Source organism: Nerophis ophidion, unplaced genomic scaffold, assembly GCF_033978795.1.
Source record: "Nerophis ophidion isolate RoL-2023_Sa unplaced genomic scaffold, RoL_Noph_v1.0 HiC_scaffold_42, whole genome shotgun sequence".
Taxonomy (NCBI): domain Eukaryota; kingdom Metazoa; phylum Chordata; class Actinopteri; order Syngnathiformes; family Syngnathidae; genus Nerophis; species Nerophis ophidion.
Genome location: NW_026906964.1, coordinates 81,338 through 99,871, shown reverse-complemented (window position 1 = coordinate 99,871; position 18,534 = coordinate 81,338). Strand labels below are relative to the sequence as shown.

At 42.4% G+C, this 18,534-nt stretch overlaps 2 protein-coding genes across 2 annotated transcripts in view; one reads left to right on the top strand and one right to left on the bottom strand.

Annotated features, from left to right (window-relative positions):
* Positions 1–18,534, top strand: part of LOC133546752 (gastrula zinc finger protein XlCGF57.1-like) — a 732,377-nt gene that overhangs the window by 672,823 nt on the left and 41,020 nt on the right. The window lies entirely within an intron of this gene.
* Positions 176–7,093, bottom strand: LOC133546771 (gastrula zinc finger protein XlCGF57.1-like). Its single transcript, XM_061892599.1, has 2 exons — positions 6,854–7,093; positions 176–2,592 (listed from the first exon to the last, which is right to left on the bottom strand). The coding sequence occupies exon 2, from the start codon at positions 2,540–2,542 to the stop codon at positions 1,172–1,174; it is 1,371 nt and encodes a 456-aa protein (XP_061748583.1). The 5' UTR covers positions 2,543–2,592; positions 6,854–7,093; the 3' UTR covers positions 176–1,171.

Sequence of the window (18,534 nt, the reverse complement as noted above, 5' to 3'; positions counted from 1 at the left end):
TAGATTTCCGCAGTAAAAAATGTGTTTTACTCAGCGTCCTGCACATCCTTGGGTTCCTCTTTGCAGTGTTGAACAGCACTCTGACAGAAGGAGTTTCTCCAAAACACAACACCCTTTGGCGGACAAGTTTGTGATTAAATGCTATACATAAAAAATGAAAGGGACAAGCGGTAGAAACAATGGATGGATTGACTTTTATTGACTTTTCCCTAACAATCCAAACTTCCCCATGTTTTCTGAAATTGATAATGTTTGAGGGATTCTAAAAAAGGGGGAACAAAATCATAAACAACTTTTTTTTTTAAATTGTCGTGTAGTTTTTAAAAAAAATAAGAAATGTAGATTATTAAAAACAAAAATATCCTTCATAACCTTCCACATATAATGTTGCCATTTTCTGTAATCTACATATTGCATAAAGGGGACATACATATAAAACAATATTCATATTACAAAGGAGAGTAATAAAGATAATTAAAAGAATGGATTATTGAGAGCCAACAAATGATTCATGAAGTCACAGATTTTAAAAGTAAATGATATTGTATAAAAGACAACTGTTTAAATGATGTATAAAGTAAATAATAATATGCTTCCAGAAGTGGTCCAGAAGATGTTTCAAGTGTGAACCACTAAATTTGAATTAAGAGGGATTTATGTGTATTCAAAAGCAAAGGTATGAACACATGTAAAACAAATATGTACATCATTTAAAGGAGTTACTCTACAACATCATTAAAAATCAAACATGATTTCTGAATATCTCTATACACATAAAAAGTATTCGTAACATGTTTTGTCCTGTTTATTCTCACCATTACAGTCAAAGTGTTGTGTTCATTTTTAAATAAAAGTACACAATGTTGTATATTAAAACATGTACTTGACTGAAAAAAGCAATAATCTGAAATATCTAATCTATAAATGTTAGAATCTATGTGCTGATGTTGTTACAAAGTCGAAGTTAAGATTTGACAGTTTATTTCAAATCCTGCAGTTTCATTTGCTGCTGCTGTTCTCACCAGCACACTTGTGTTTCTTACACTGCTACTTAGAAGACAATCTTTCACCACACACACTGCAACTCAACACTTTCTCTCCTGGGTGTCTTCTCATGAGTCTATTCAAAATACGGACTTTGTATACAACTTTTACAACACACTGAACATGTTTAAGGTTTGTCTGCAGTGTGTCTTGTCATGTGTGCTTTGAAATGGTGCATTTGAGTAAAATCTTTACTGCAGATTGAACATGAAAAAGGTTTTTCTCCAGTGTGTATTCTCATGTGTCTTTTCAAATGCATACTTTGTATAAAACTTCTACAACATACTGAACAAGTATAAGGTTTTTCACCAGTGTGTGTACTCATGTGTATTTTCAAGTAGTTCTTTCGAGCAAAATATTTACCGCAGATTGAACATGAAAAAGGTTGTTCTCCAGTGTGTATTCTCATGTGTTTTTTGAAATGGTCCCTTCGAGTAAAATATTTACCGCAGATTGAACATGAAAAAGGTTTTTCTCCAGTGTGTGATCTCATGTGTACATTTAAATGTTCATTTCTTACAAAACTTTTACCACATTCTGAGCAGGAAAACGGTTTTTCTCCTGTGTGTGTTCTCATGTGTACTTTTAAACTTTGATTTTTTCCAAAACTTTTACCACATTCTGAGCAGGAAAAAGGTTTTTCTCCAGTGTGTATTCTCATGTGTATTTTCAAAATGTATCTTTGAGTAAAATCTTTACCGCAGATTGAACACAAAAAATGTCTTTCTCCAGTGTGTCTTCTCATGTGTTCTTTCAGACGACTTTGGTATTTAAAAGTTTTGTGAGAGTGAGAAGATGTGAAGTGAGTGTTGTCAGTGTGACATGTCTTATCATCTTTAGAGTCTTCATCATCAGTGTCAGGAGAGTGTGACGTTGTGTCCTCACTATCTGATAGTGGAGCTAAGAGCTTGTCTGCTTGTGATCCTCCACAGTGGTCTCCATCAGCTTCTGTTGTCATGTGTTGTGTTGAGCTGCTGCTTGGAGGCTCCCCCCCTCCCCTCTCCTCACTTTCACCTTTCACCTCATCATCTTCACTCTTCACAGGGACACCAGTCACTGGCATCTTGGTGACATCAACCTCCTCCAGTCCTTCAAGATGCTCTCCCTGCTGACTGATGCTGTGTTCCTCCTCTTCCTCTTTAATGTGAGGGGTCAGTGGGTCCTCCTCTTCCGCCTTAATGTGAGGGCTCAGTGGATCCACCGCTTCCTTTTTAAAATGTGGTGTCAGTGGTTCCTCCATCTCCTCTTTAAAAAAGGGTAGCCATTGGTGTTCCTCTTCATTTTTGAAATGGGGGATCAGTAGGTATTCCTCTTCCGCCTTAATGTGAGGGGTCTGTGGATCCACTGCTTCCTTTTTAAAATGGGGTGTCAGTGGGTCCTCCTCTTCCTCTTTAAAATGGGGGATTAGTGGGTGTTCCTCTTCATTTTTAAAATGGGGGATCAGTGGGTATTCCTTTTCCTGCTTAATGAGGTTGTGCTGTGGCTCCTCCGTCTGCATCCTGAAGCTCCACTTCTGTTGCTCAGGGTGAAGATGTTCTTCACAGACGTCTGCAAGACAAACACAAGTTTGAGAAACATCCATATCTGCTCAGTCACATAATGCATTAAGTACTTTGACATGCACTTAGGAAAAACAAGTTATTGTATCAACTGTCTTGAAATCTCAGTGATGCACAAACACGTTACTCTTTACAACATTTTTCACAGGAAAATAAAAACCAACTAGAACAACAGGACTTTTTACTATGGATAAACGATTTGGTTTAAAATTGATTTTACGATATATTATTTCATATTGAATTACTAACAGAACCATTTTAAAACAGGCTACACAGGCTCCTAATTTAGTTGTTGAAATATGCAGTAAAATATTACATCATTTCCAGTATTATTTTCTCAAATAAAGTAACCAGATATTAACAGTAAATAAACAAGTACATTAAAAATATTTTTTTCAACAAAATAATACAATTATAAATGATACAATATGTTACTGCATATGTCAGCTGCCAAATTAGGAGCTTTTGTAACCCGCTTTAAAATTCTTCTAGTATCAATTATACACCAAATTATATATCGTGACATATATTGTTATTAGGATATAGATTTGAGGTCATATCGCCCATACCAAACATTAGTTCGTCGAATCATTTTGTTTGGCCCACCAAATATATTTTTTAATATTCTTCAGATGTGTGTGTATGTTTAAAATGTGGGACTATTGTTCTACATCACGTGGAAGTGTCATGTCATGGGGATGGTGTGTTTTCAACTAAGGGTGTGACGATACGGTCAGCTCACCAAAGGATACTCGATATTGGCTTTAGGAGAACAAGACAATATTTTGGTGGTTAACATGATTCTTACACATATGTGTACATTATGTGTATATGAATGTACTTTCCCTTGTGTGCTTAGTTTTACTGTAACTTCATAGTGGATAATATCTATAAACAACCTCAATTGTTTTACATATTTAATTTGAACGACTGTTTACTTATCTGACAAATTCAAAGGAAACTGCACTTTTTTAAATGTTGCCTATCATTCACAATCCTTATGTAAGACATATGTTTTAAACTTTTATAAATTTAATTATTAAATAAACGTGAGCAAAAATCAGCTAACATTGGAGTCAATGGGAGCTCCTCTATTTGACCCACAAAGTCCTCCAAAAAAATTGCCAACAATACACCATTTACATTTTGTGACCTGAATATTAACCAAGTATTAGTGATATTGTTATTATAAGCGCTAACACTAAGGACCTACTTTTAGCGGCGCATTGATCACAGAAGTAACTAGCTTATGCTGCTATATTGACATACTGAGCTGCTTCCTCACCTCTAAGATGGTGAAAGCTAATTCTAGAATATAAATCATGCTTCTCACTTATGTAGTAGAAGGTTGTGGACATAAACCGAGAACTTGGTCAACACTGACATCCAACTTAGACCTGGAGATGGCTAGAAAGATTAAGTAATATGCTCTTTTGCACCCACCCTTTTTAACCGTTTGCGATGATTAATTCTTCATCTAAACGGGAAGATATGAACATCCCATCAGTCGGCATCCCAGTGAAAGCAGACATTGTATGTGTGGAGGGACACAGCCGACGGGCCGACAATGGGCGGAAAGCAGCAGCGCGGGCCCACCTGGAGGCCAGGAGGCGGGGCATGCGGCGGCGAGGAGAGGCATGACACACGCGAAGCGACACTGCAGCGGCAATCTGAGCCAGGTGCGTATATTACACACCTGCTTACAATCTGTCTATCTGCTGCTAGAGTACAAAAAGGGCGAGGGAGGAACGAGCGGGGGAGCAGCACGGAGGAGGAAACAACGGCCAGCAGACAAAGAGCACAACGACCCACACCGAGAGAGCGATGACGCACCCCCGCAGTGGACGCAAGCCCCGGACGCTGTTTAATATAGATTAGAATAGGCCGTGCAACTAATCATATGTCCTGAGTTCCAGTTGAAAGTGGGTGCAAGTTCATGCCCACGCACACACACTCTTATCGCCCACATTCTTCACACTGTTTACGTGGCTTCTTGGCCGAGGTCTGAAGGACAACACCAGATATGAAGTCAGAGTCCAGGGAGAAAAAAAGCACCAGTCAATATCGCAGAGAAGGAACCTTCCTGGTGTTACCTGACGGCACGACCACTGAGCTGCGACACCACTACAAAGGCTCCTCTGTGCTCGTGCTCGTACCACCTGGCTTGGTAGCCTCGTACCCGCCTACCTAGCCAAAGACTTAGGTCCAATGATGAAATAGGGCGTAACTGCCGCTGATTGGACCGACACGCAAATACCACATTTTCAAAACTCCCCGTTGTCAATTAAAAACATAGTTATGGGCTGCACTTTGGACACACCTGCTGTAAGCTACAAGGAGCGAGCAGCTACACAACAGCTAAGCTAAAACAGCACTTTTAAGCATATCAAATAATTATAGTTGCTTAATACGTACACAAAGTCTCCAAAACAGAAGTCTGATAGAAAGTATCCAGTAACAAACAAGTCTGCGTTAGCCAACATTCTGTGCCATGAGCTTGACTTCATGAATTATTGTGGCCACCAGGTGTTGGGAAAGATCAAATAGAACAAAAGCAAAAGCATCCGTCACAAGGTTAGTGTTTTTTATATATTTGTGTCAATATGTAGAAGCATCCTCAGCCTTCCCGGGAAGGTCCATTCAGGTGTACTGGAGAGGAGCCTAAGTCAGACAGTCGAACCTCAGATTTAGGAGGAACAGTGTGGTTTTCATCCTGGCCGTGGAACTGTGGACCAGGTCTATACTCTGGGCAGGGTTCTTGAGGGTGCATGGGAGTTTGCCCAACCAGTCTACATGTGTTTTGTGGGCTTGGAGAAGGCATTCAACCGTGTCCCTCGGCAAGTCCTGTGGGGAGTGCTCAGGGAGTATGGGGTATCGGACTGTCTGATTGTGGCGGTCCGCTCCCTGTACAATCAGTGTCAGAACTTGGTCCGCATTGCCGGCAGTAAGTCGGACACTTTTCCAGTGAGGGTTGGACTCCGCCAAAGCGCCGATTCTGTTCATAACTTTTATGGACAGAATTTCTAGGCGCAGTCAAGGCGTTGAGGGGATCCGGTTTGGTGGCTGCACGATTAGGTCTCTTCATCTGGCCAGGAACTTTAGCTCTAACTGGATTGGTTTGCAACAGAGTGTGAAGCGACTGGGATGAGAATCAGCACCTCCAAATCCGAGTTCAAGGTTCTCGTACAGAAAAGGGTGGGGTGTCATCTCCGGGTTGGGGAGGAGACCCTGCCCCAAGTGGAGGAGTTCAAGTACCTTGGAGTCTTGTTCACAAGCGAGGGAAGAGTGGATCGTGAGATCGACAGGCGGATCGGTGCGGCGTCTTCAGTAATGTGGACGCTGTATCGATCCGTTGTGGTGAAGAAGGAGCTGAGCCGGAAGGCAAAGCTCTCAATTTACCGGTCGATCTACGTTCCCATCCTCACCTATGGTCATGAGCTTTGGGTCATGACCGAAAGGATAAGATCACTAGTACAAGTGTCCGAAGCGGTCTGTTTATTTCAAGTGTTAGTTTTCCCTTATTAGCTCTTGTGTTATTTATTTGACCCTATATTTGTTCCCACTACCGCACCTTTAGTTGGAGTCTTTGATCTTGTTATACGCAAATATAATGACAATCAAGTCTATTCTATTTTAAATGAGTTTCCTCTGCCGTGTGGCGGGTCTCTCCCTTAGAGATAGGGTGAGAAGCTCTGTCATCTGGGAGGAACTCAAAGTAAAGCCGCTGCTCCTCCACATCGAGAACAGCCAGATAAGGTGGTTCAGGCATCTGGTCAGGATGCCACCCGAACGCCTCCCTAGGGAGGTGTTTAGGGCACGTCCGACCGGTAGGAGGCAACGGGGAAGACCCAGGACACGTTGAATAGACTATGTCTCCTGGCTGGCCTGGGAACGCCTTGGGATCCCCCGGGAAGAGCTGGATGAAGTGGCTGGGGAGAGGAAAGTCTGGGGTTCCCTGCTTAGGCTGCTGCCCCCGCGACCCGACCTCAGATAAGCAGAAGAAGATGGATGGAAGGCTGGATGTGTAACACAACTTGATGTTTCTTGAAAACAGCGTCCAGTAGTTGATGTTGTCGCTCCTTCTCCTCTTTTGTTGGACAAAATTCCTCCTTGTCCTCTGCTATCGTTTTTTTGTTTTTTTTCTAACATCACAAACATTTCTTCAACAGCAGCATTAGTCGCTGATTCAGCAACACTCACATCATTTGTAATGTAGACATGTTCACACAATAAAAACACTTTACACTTACATTGGATCTCTGCTTTGATGTTTCGATCACTTCCGCCTCTCTTTGTTAGCAGCTAACAAGCTAAGCTAACCAGCAGGCTAGGCTAGCACGTCAAAGTGCACTCAGACTAATGTATCCGCATACAAATAATTAATAAGGACGTTTACTCTGTTAAACGACACACATGTGCACATGTACGTTGTAATTAAGACCTAGAAACCATAATAACCAAAACAACGTATTCTCCGCCAGACGCCATCTTGTTTTGTTCTTCCTCCTGTGTGACGTCATCAAGGGGTTGTCAACGGCGGAACGATTGTTGGCCAAACACGTGTTTCACTGGGACAATAGTGAGTGGTGCACACTTCCTTCAAACACGTGTTTCACTGGGACAATAGTGAGTGGTGCACACTTCCTTCAAACACGTGTTTCACTGGGACAATAGTGAGTGGTGCACACTTCCTTCAAACACGTGTTTCACTGGGACAATAGTGAGTGGTGCACACTTCCTTCAAACACGTGTTTCACTGGGACAATAGTGAGTGGTGCACACTTCCTTCAAACACGTGTTTCACTGGGACAATAGTGAGTGGTGCACACTTCCTTCGCCCGGCCACAGAAGACAAAAAAGAGTTGCTGGTGTAACAATAGGAAGAATATATTCCACTCCTCTCTTGTACACGCGGCTTATGAGGTAATATACATGATATATTTTCTTATTATTTATCTTATTTACCTCATATGTTGTTCGAAGCTAACGTGCTAGCTTTAGCCCGCTAGCAGGCCTTTGTAGCAAATGCGAGCGTTTTTTTTTTGAGGAGTGTATTTTATATGTTCTATGTAAGAATTATATTGACTTATTTAATACTTTTAACAGTATTTTTGTTGTATATTACAGTCACGCTTAACATCATTGAATATTTGTTACTAGAAAGAAACGAACGTCTCGAAATTTAAGTCTGGAATAAGTCACATGGTATAATAATAATAATAATACATTTTTTTGGTATAGCGCTTTTCAGTGTACTCAAAGATGCTTTACAGGATGAAAAAAAATATTATTGTAATATAATGCGTAATATAATGTATTATTGCAGTGGTCTGCTTTATGTTGGTGTCAACTTTATTAGCAATAAATACAAATGATGTTTGCACGCACTTCTATTACCTTGATAACATCCATCCATCCATTTTTCTACCGCTTGTCCCTATTTGGTGTTGCGGGGGGGTGTTGGAGCCTATCTCAGCTGCATTGGGTGGACATATCATGGAAATTAAATCAACTGATGTTTGTTATTACGAATACACTATTTGCACAATTGTAAGTGATTAATGCTTATTCAGTCAGACTAAAACAAATATTTATTAAATACATGTTAAATATTAAAAAATAGCTTTAATATACTGCACACAAAATGAATTTGCATCAATATTTTGTTTGTAATCGGAACATGAGGTACCCAAATATTCTAAATATTTGTTTATATTTATAAATGTATATATATATATATATACTCGCTGCCACTTGTTCCACGTGCTTCGCTGCACTTCTGTTTGTTTTCTGTTGGGTTAAAAATGTTGCTTTCGCAGAAGAAAGTTAAAGTAGCAATGATTGTCACACACACACTAGGTGTGGTGAAATGTGTCCTCTGCATTTGACCCATCCCCTTGATCACCCCCCGGGAGGTGAGGGGAGCAGTGAGCAGCAGCAGTGCTGCGCCCGGGAATCATTTATGGTGATTTAACCCCCAATTCCAACCCTTGATGCTGAGTGCCAAGCAGGGAGGTAATGGAGAACAAGGAGAGGATATTGCGTGTAAAAGTAAAGCCAACCGACCACAGCTCTGTAGACCTGGTCACCGTTGACGTGAGGTGGGACTATTTTGGAGGTGCACGTCAAGGTTGGCTGGTAGGTTGGTAGTGGGAGGAGCCAGTTGGCGTCACTTGATGCTGCAGCACAATGAAACTTTTGTACGTGCAGACTGACTCCATGCAGTCATGACGGTATTAAAATCCCAGCAGGAGGTTTTCTTTAAGTTGTTACTTTTTAATCAGTAATTAATGTAAATGCAGAAAATAGGATCAATGACACAATTCATAATAATCAATAACTGATGATTATTCCATGTGTAGAAGAACATCACCACAAAGTGGTGTCAGTCCACTTGGAAAATATTATCTTTGATAGACTAAAAAATATTTGACACATCTGAGCTGAAGTTTGTTTGTGTTGTCTTGCGGACGTCCAACAGATGAACGCTCGTCAAGAAGAACGTCCCCTTCAGCAGCAGGAGGATCCACAGCCCCCCCACATTAAAGAGGAAGAGGAGGAAGTGTGGATGAGTCAGGAGGGAGAGTGTCCTGTAGGGCAGGAGGAGGCTGATGTCAGCAAGTTTCCACTGACTGTTGTCTCTGTGAAGACTGAAGAGCATGAAGACAAACCACCTGAGTCCTCACAGCTTCATCACAGTCCAAGTAAGCACAACATCCACATATCATCTAATACAATGTTTGTGACACATGTTCATCCGGGGGACACATTTATCACTAAAGATGAAGATATATTTGCTTTTTAACACCACCATTTAAAAATGAATGCTCATCAATCATCAACAGTGTAATTGCTGGGGTGTAACCATGTGACCTAGAGGCCGTCCTCCTTACCTCACGTGGTCAAATGAAGGCAAACATTCAATATGGCTACTGTTTATTTACCTTTGGCAGCACATATGTCAGCATATTTCAAAGGTTTAGTGATGAAGATAAGAGCTGTATACCAAGTACCATTTTTTTTTTTTTAGTACTGGTTCCTAAAGGCCTACTGAAAGCCACTACTAGCGACCACGCAGTCTGATAGTTTATATATCAATGATGAAATATTAACATTGCAACACATGCCAATACGGCCGCTTTAGTTTACTAAATTGAAATTTTAAATTTCCAGGGAGTTTCGTCTTGAAAACGTTGTGTAATGATGACGTGTACGCAAGACGTCACAGGTTTATAGGAAGTATGAGCGCTGCACACACACACAGCTAAAAGTCGTCTGCTTTAACGGCATAATTACACAGTATTTTGGAGATCTGTGTTGCTGAATCTTTTGTAATTTGTTCAATTAATATTGGAGAAGTCAAAGTAGAAAGATGGAGTTGGGAAGCTTTAGCCTTTAGCCACACAAACACACGGTGATTCCTTGTTTAAAATTCCCGGAGGTGAAACTTTCCTATGGATCAGAGCGCGGTCAAGAGAACATGAATCACGACCACACGTCAACCACCAGGTTTCGGTGAGATAATTGTGGTTAAAACGTTGCTTCTTACCGGAGAAAAGCTGAGCTTGTGCCATCCATAAAGCTGCCGTCAACTCCTCTGAGACACTGGCGTCAAGACACCCGTGGAGACACACCCCCGACTATCAGGTACTATTTAACTCACTAAAACAATAGCAACACAATAGAAAGATAAGGGATTTCCCAGAATTATCCTAGTAAATGTGTCTAAAAACATCAGAATCCGTCCCAATGCAATCGCGTTTTTTTTTTTCTAGTCCGTCGCTTTCAATATCTTCAACCACAAATCTTTCATCCGCGCTCAAATTAATGGGGAAATTGTCGTTTTCTCCTGTCCGAATAGCACTTTTTGTTGGAGGCTCCCATTAAAATCAATGTGAATATGTGAGGAGCCCCCACACTTGTGACGTCATTGTCTGCGACTTCCGGTAGAGGCAGGGCTTTTCTCTTAGCACCGAAAGTTGCAAACTTTATCGTGGATGTTCTCTACTAAATCCTTTCAGCAAAAATATGGCAATATCGCGAAATGATCAAGTATGACACATAGAATGGACCTGCTATCCCCGTTTAAATAAGAACATCTCATTTCAGTAGGCCTTTAATTATGTGGTCCATGAAGACCGTGAAGATTCTGGACTAACGATACAACTATTTGTATTTTTAATTCCAGCTGACTGAGGTAACTATGACACGTTGTCACATTGAGTCCAGCTGCCGCTGCTACACATTACAATCAGCTTTAAATAATGACAAATAAGGAAGCAACAAAAGTGTGATGTGTGTGTTATTGAGAAGAAGATGACATAAGTGCATTTCACCTTGCACTGCACACATAGTTGACTTCTTTAAGACTTCAACCTCTTCTGCAAATAGGAATGCTATTTAAAATGCCTCTTTTCCACTTTTTTATTTCCACAAATGACATGTAGTACCGACAAGAGTACCGATAAATACTGGTATCGATAAGGAATATTGATTAGGGTATCATATCCATAAATCTATAAATGTACATCCCTACTGAAGATACAAGCCAGATATTGGTCTCAAGATGGCGGCGCCCTGCTCGGCTGCGGCTGCAGAGGCTCTTGGTAGTAATAGAACATTTTGGCAAATCTACCAGTAATTTCTGTGAATTTCATGGCTGGCTTCCAGCGTGGACACTCCGTAGTAACGTACGACCGCCAGACAATTTTGGATGTGGATGGATCGGGCAGTATTAGACCGAAAGATGCGTATACGTTGGACCTCCTCGCTATCCTGGGAATACTACGCCGGCTACATCCAGCGGCCTGTGAGGCAGCGGAGCCTAGTACCAGAGGGGACCGCAGACAGAGGAGACATAAGCGGTGGGATCAGAAACAGAAACGGAGATGCCGAGCGGGGCTAACAACAAAGCTAAAGGCTAATCCTCACAGAACGCCGCTTCCTTCCATCCTGCTCTCAAATGTCCGCTCACTGGAGAACAAACTGGACTACCTGAAGCTGGATTCATATGCAAGACACTGCTGCTGGAATTGTAATTTTCCTGAAGGAACTCTCCTGAAGGAATCAATAAAGTACTATCTATCTATCTATTTATCTATCTAGATGAGAGACTGCTGCGCCATATTTCTCACAGAAACGTGGCTGAAACCATTCGTCCCGGGCGAGGCAGTTAGCATCGAGGAGCTAACTATGTTTTGGTCGGATAGGAGCAGCACTCTCACTGGTAAATCCCGAGGCGGTGGTGTTTGTATATACATCAATAACAACTGGTGCAACAACGTCTCATGTCACTGCTCTCCCGATGTAGAAATATTAACTATAAAATGCAGGCCATTTTATTTACCTCGGGAATTCAGTGCTATGATCTTCACAACAGTGTACATTCCCCCCAGTGCTCACACCAAAGAAGCTTTGAACGCTTTGTGCTGCTCCATCAATGAACTGCAAACTACACATCCAGAGGGAGTTTTCATCGTTGCAGGGGATTTTAATCAAGCTAACATGAAAACAGTTTTCCCTCATTTCCATCAATATGTGAATTTTGCAACCAGGGGTGGAAGCAAGCTGGACTTGGTTTATAGTAATATTAAACAGGCGTATAAAGCTGCACCACGCCCCCACCTGGGCTCCTCAGACCATCTATATGTGATGCTAATTCCTGCATACAAGCCCCTGCTGATCAGAAAGCAAGCTACAGTGAAGCAGGTGAGGACCTGGCCAGAGGGAGCAATGGAAGCATTACAAGACTGCTTCGGAACCACAGACTGGGACATGTTCAAGGCAGCCGTCACCGATAATCATAACACATGTGTGGAGGAGTATGCAAAGTCTGTGTCCGCATACATTCAGAAGTGCATGGAGGATGTCAGTGTGATCAGATTAGGGGCGGCATGGCGTAGTGGGTAGAGCGGCCGTGCCAGAAACCAGGGGGTTGCAGGTTCGCTTCCCACCTATTAACATCCAAATCGCTGCCGTTGTGTCCTTGGGCAGGACACTTCACCCTTGCCCGTGGTGCCGCTCACACTGGTGAATGAATGATGAATGAATGATTGGTGGTGGTAGGAGGGGCCATAGGCGCAAATTGGCAGCCACGCTTCCGTTGATCTACCCCAGGGCAGTTACAGATGTAGCTTACCACCACCAGGTGTGAATGAATGATGGCTTCCCACTTCTCTGTGAGCGCTTTGAGTATCTAACAATAGAAAAGCGCGATATAAATCGAATCCATTATTATTATTATTATTATTATTATCAAGAACATCCCCACACGGGCCGTAGAGAAACTCTGGATGGATGAACAGTGAGGTACTGCGTGCAATGCTGAAGGCTCGGAACAAGGCGTTTAAGTCTAGCGACATGGTAGCAGTAAAAACAGCCAGAGCTAACCTGAACCGTGCCATTAAGGTTGCAAAGGTGCTCACAGTCAGAAAGTGCAGGACTTCTTCCAGAACCCCACGAACACTCGACAAATGTGGCAGGGCATACAGGTCATCACGGACTATAAAGCTGCCCCCCATCCCTGTGACAACAGTATCAGCTTCCTAAATGACCTAAACAACTACTTTGAAAGGTTTGAGGCACTTAACACCCCTCCGGCGAGAACATCCATCACTCCGGCGAGAAAAAACACCCCTCGCTCTGATGAGCAGCCGCTCAACTTGGACACAGCGGATGTCCTGAATACCCTGAGGAAAGTGAACCCCCGGACCTGATGACATTCCGGGCCAGGTGCTTCAGGGATGTGCAGACCAGTTGGCGGGGGTTCTCACAGACATCTTCAACATCTCGCAGGGAGGTGGTGAAACATCTGGTTGACTGGTGCAGAACCGACAACCTGGTCCTGAACGTCGACAAGACCAAGGAGGTCATCGTTGACTTCAGGAAGCACCGGTCCAGCCACACTTCACTCTTCATCAACGGCACAGCGGTGGAGATGGTAAGCAGCACCAAGTTCCTGGGGGTGCAGATTACTGACAATATAACCTTGTCCCTACACACCGGAGATCTTGTAAAAAGAGCTCAGCAGCGCATGCACTTTTTGCGTCGGATGTAAAGAGCACAGCTCCCTCCCCCCATTCTCAGCACATTCTACAGAAGAACTATAGAGAGCCTGCTGACCAACAGCATCTCTGTCTGGACTGGAGCCTGCAATGGCTCAGACTGGAAGTCTCTCCAGAGAGTGGTGAGGACGACGGAAAAGATTATCAGGTACCTGAGGCAGAGCAACAATCCCAGAGCATGATTGACCCCCCACCATGCTTAACAGTAGGAATGGTGTTCTTCTCTTTGTAAGCTTCATTTTTTTCTCCTCCAGACATAACGTTGATTCATAGGCCCAAAGAGTTCCAGTTTTGTCTCATCACTCCATAGAACAGTTTCCCAAAACATTTGGGGTTTGTCCAGATGATTTTTTGGCATACTGGAGTCTATTTTCCTTGTGCCTGGTAGTCAGAAGTGGGGTGCGCCTGGGAGTTTTGGCACGGAGGCCTTCATCTTGTAGTGCGCGCCTTATTGTCTGGGACAAAACCTGCGTTCCCCCCTCTGCAATGTCCTGTTGTAGTTCCTCAGTTGTTACCCGGGGGTTTTTCACCACTGTACACACACAGCATCCTCTTTCTACCACGCCCAGGTAGTGTTCCCACTGTGCCTTTAGCTTTAAACTTGCGAATTATGCTCCCAACTGTGTCTCTTGGAATGTGTAATGTCTTTGCTATTTTCTTATATCCATATCCTTTCTTATGAAGAGAAATTACCTCCTCTCTTGACTTCTTTGACCACTCCTTGGACTTCACCATGTTGCAAATACACCATTGACCATCTACAAGAAGCTGAGCGTCAGTCTTTTTCAATCACTTTAATTGTTGCTCGTTATGGTTCTAATCACATCTACAGGTGTGTTCAACACCTGATTGAAAAGACCTTATTCAAATTCTGTTCTTAAGAGTTATGATCTGCAAAGGGTTGAATAATTTTGTCAATGAGATATTAAGAAAAATGTCCTTTTTTGGTATTTTGTAAAATACAGTGTTACGATTTGAGTTGCATTTGTCTATTTGAAACATCTTTATTTGATATGAGTATAAACAAAATACGGAATAAATGTCCAACTTGCTAAAACACCAAAATTGTGTGGCGGTTTAATAATTTGGATCACAACTGTATATCTGCACCTTATTGTTTTTTTTTTATCCTGCACTACCAAGAGATAATGCAACGAAATTGCGTTCTTATTTGTACTGTAAAGTTCAACTTTGAATGACAATAAAAAGGAAGTCTAAGTCTAAATATCTTATAAAAAGTAAAATCATTTTTTTATTTGGATTTAGTTACTTCTCCGCTGTCCATCAATGTCTCAACACCTTTGAGAGATGATTTAATCTAGTTCATTTCTACTAATTAGCTATGTTTTGTTGATATCAAACATCAGAATCAGACATACTTTAATAATCCCTGAGGGGAAATAAACATTTTCAGCAGAATCCCATTCAAGGTCAGACAAACATTCCAGGGAGACAGAACAGGATCGCTGACGGGTCTGCCAACTTGCGGCGCCCCTTGCAAAAAAGGTGAGATACATACAGGTAAACAAGTGGGGGGAATGTGAGAAAAAATTAAAAATCGGTCTCAGCCTGGGCCCCTGGAGAGAGGGTCCAGACTGAGGCCAAGGGAAAAACACTACTTATAGCCCTAGCATACATCCCTCTTTCATGTGTGTAAGAGGGAAACATCAAAGAAGACAAAGGACATTAAAAGAGCAGAGCTGATGCAACCAGACACTTCTACATACATACATGAATAAAAATTAAAAGAAACATATACACTGTGGTGGCTTTTGCGGTGTCCCACGCCATCGTCTGCTGGGGTGAAGGGAGCTTGGCCAGAGACGGGAGCAGACCCAACAAAGCAACCAAGAGAGCCGACTCCACCCTCGGCCGCCGACCAAGTCTCGGCCAGTGTCCAGTCCGCATGGATGAGTGAGGATACGTCCAAGGAGACCGAGGTGTCTGATACCTGCTCATTCAGCCAAGACACTGTGAAGCTTTTCCGTCCCGGCGCTCAGTGCTAGCTCCGCAGTCCTGTCTCTTCATCTGCATCTCCTCCAGTCTCTCCAAACGGATTCTGGTGTGGCAGAGACCCAGCAGCTGGTCTCCATGGCCACAAGGCTCTCGGGAGGCGGATCTAGAAGTCCACAAAAAAGCACCGCAGAAGTCACGAACGTGCCACCCCTTGTCACACAGTCCCAAAGGGTCCGGACCAAAAGGCATGAATATATATATATATATATATGTGTAGGGCTTCACGGTGGCAGAGGGGTTAGTGCGTCTGCCTCACAATACAAAGGTCCTGCAGTCCTGGGTTCAAATCCAGGCTCGGGATCTTTCTGTGTGGAGTTTGCATGTTCTTCCCGTGAATGCGTGGGTTCCCTCCGGGTACTCCGGCTTCCTCCCACTTCCAAAGACATGCACCTGGGGATAGGTTGATTGGCAACACTAAATTGGCCCTAGTGTGTGAATGTGAGTGTGAATGTTGTCTGTCTATCTGTGTTGGCCCTGCGATGAGGTGGCGACTTGTCCATGGTGTACCCCGCCTTCCGCCCGATTGTAGTTGAGATAGGCGCCAGCGCCCCCCGTGACCCCAAAAGGGAATAAGCGGTAGAAAATGGATGGATGGATATATATGTGTATATGTATATGTGTATATATATATATATACATATGCATATGTATATTAACACATGAAAAGAAGATGGAAACACTAAAGGATGACACAAGAGCACAGAGCTCCTGCCAACAGCAGCCACTACAGGGTCGCCATCTTGGGGGGTGGGGGGGGGGATTGCAGCATACAAGCTACAACAACACACAAATCGTAAAAGTTTCCTAAAGGAAAATGTTCATATTTAAATAAGTAGAGTAAATAAATCATAAACAGGATTTTACAATTTAAATGCAAATGTTGATGCTCCTCTTAGACACTGTTCTTTGTTCTCTTTCGGGTGTACAAGCAGCTGTCTTGTTTGTATGTAAGTGTTTTACTGCTGTGTTTATTTTTTTCATGAGTTTTTGTATTGCTTCCCTGATGTACCGTATGGTTTTGACATCTTGAATGTCAACGTGGGGACTGATAAAATCCTCAGAGACATGATCAGAATATATGCAGGACAAAATGTCATGTGACTGGGTAAATCTGGACTTTTCTTAAGCATTTGTTCGTCTAACTTGTGTATTGAAGAACATTTCCCTGAGCAGCAAGAGCGGACCTCAAGGATGGAGCAGAATCAGTCACAACCCCTTGTATTAAAAAGGAAATGGAGGTTCTGCAGTACCCCAAGATTAAAGAGGAAGAGGATTCAAAGCAACCCCACATTAAAGGGAAGGAGGAGCCAGATAGCTCTCACATTAAGGAGAAAAATGAATCACAGCCCTCCCTTACCTTACAGAGAAAGAGGAGTCACAGCTCCGCTCACAATAAAGAGGAAGAGTAGGACTCACTGACTTTTTGCTGCGTCAACACAGAAAAAGGTTAAGTGAAATAACTTAGATGTTAACTATCGGTCAATAATGCTTGTCTTTCTCTCAGACAGACAGGGCTTTACTGTCCGTAACACACACACACGCACGCACGCACACATCGCAAAATGAGCTAACGTTACGCTAAAAGCTACTCAGCCTTCACCTCAAGGACTGTGAGCAAGCTGAGCTACCGCCTATACCTCCAGATCGTCAACGGGCTCATAGTGATGTTACAAGTAGTTGACTGGGAGGTGTTTATTATGATATGGGGATCGTCCGCTGCATTATGCTCACCTGCTGAACACCTTTCTGCTAACATGCACCGTCTCTCCTCTCTGCCTGCCTCTGCCGTGAGCCCTGATTCCATGCACTCTGAATACGCACTGCTGATTGGCTCTTACCGCTTTGCCTGTAACCAATCAGATGGTTGTGTGGGTGGGACAATGCTGGGGGCTGCAGAGACATAGTGACAGAGACAGAGGCAGTACGAAGCGTACCAGCTTGTTAAGACTTTAGTGTAGCACTAAATGATAATATCAATACGTCTAATGAAGTCAAATACAAATAAGGCAACAAGAGAAGTATCCTACACTTCTCTTTTGTAAAGTAAATGTGAACATGCGATATGGGCATCTACATCGACTATATGATTTGCCTGAGAAGCCGGACAGGACAAAAAAACAAAATATGTTTTGGTTTTTTTAAGACTTTAGTTTAGGCGGTGGGTAATGTGTTGATGTTGTTAAGGTGGCCTGGCAGTATAGCTCGGTTGGTAGAGCGGCCATGCCAGCAACTTGAGGGTTCCAGGTTCAATCCCAGCTTCTGCCATCTGAGCCATTGTGTCCTTGGGAAGGACACTTTACCCACCTGCTCCCAGTGCCACCCACATTGGTTTAAATGTACACTTCCACGTGATGTAGAACAGTAGTACCACATTTTAAACATACACACACATCTAAAGAATATAAAAATAAATATATTTGGTGGGCCAAACAAAATGACTCGGGGAAACAATGTTTGGTATGGGCCATATGACTTAAAATCTATATCTTATTAACAATATATGTCACGATATATCATTTGGTATATGATTGCTAATAGAATAATTTCAAAATGGGTTACAAAAGCTCCTAATTTGGCAGCTGACATATGCAGTAACATATTGTGTCTTTTCTAATTGTATTAATTTGGCGAAACAATTATTATTAATGTACTTGTTTATTTACTGTTAATATCTGGTTACTTTATTTGAGAAAATAATACTGGAAATGATGAAATATTTTACTGCATATTTCATCAACTAAATTAGGAGCCTGTGTAGCCTGTTTTAAAACGGTTCTATTAATAATTCTATAAGAAATAATATATGACAGAATCAATTTTAAACCATCAACCGTCTATCCATTGTAGAAAGT

Excerpts from the sequence above, each read along its gene's own strand:
- LOC133546771 (XM_061892599.1), bottom strand. The coding sequence starts at position 2,542 with ATGCAGACGGAGGAGCCACAGCACAACCTCATTAAGCAGGAAAAGGAA.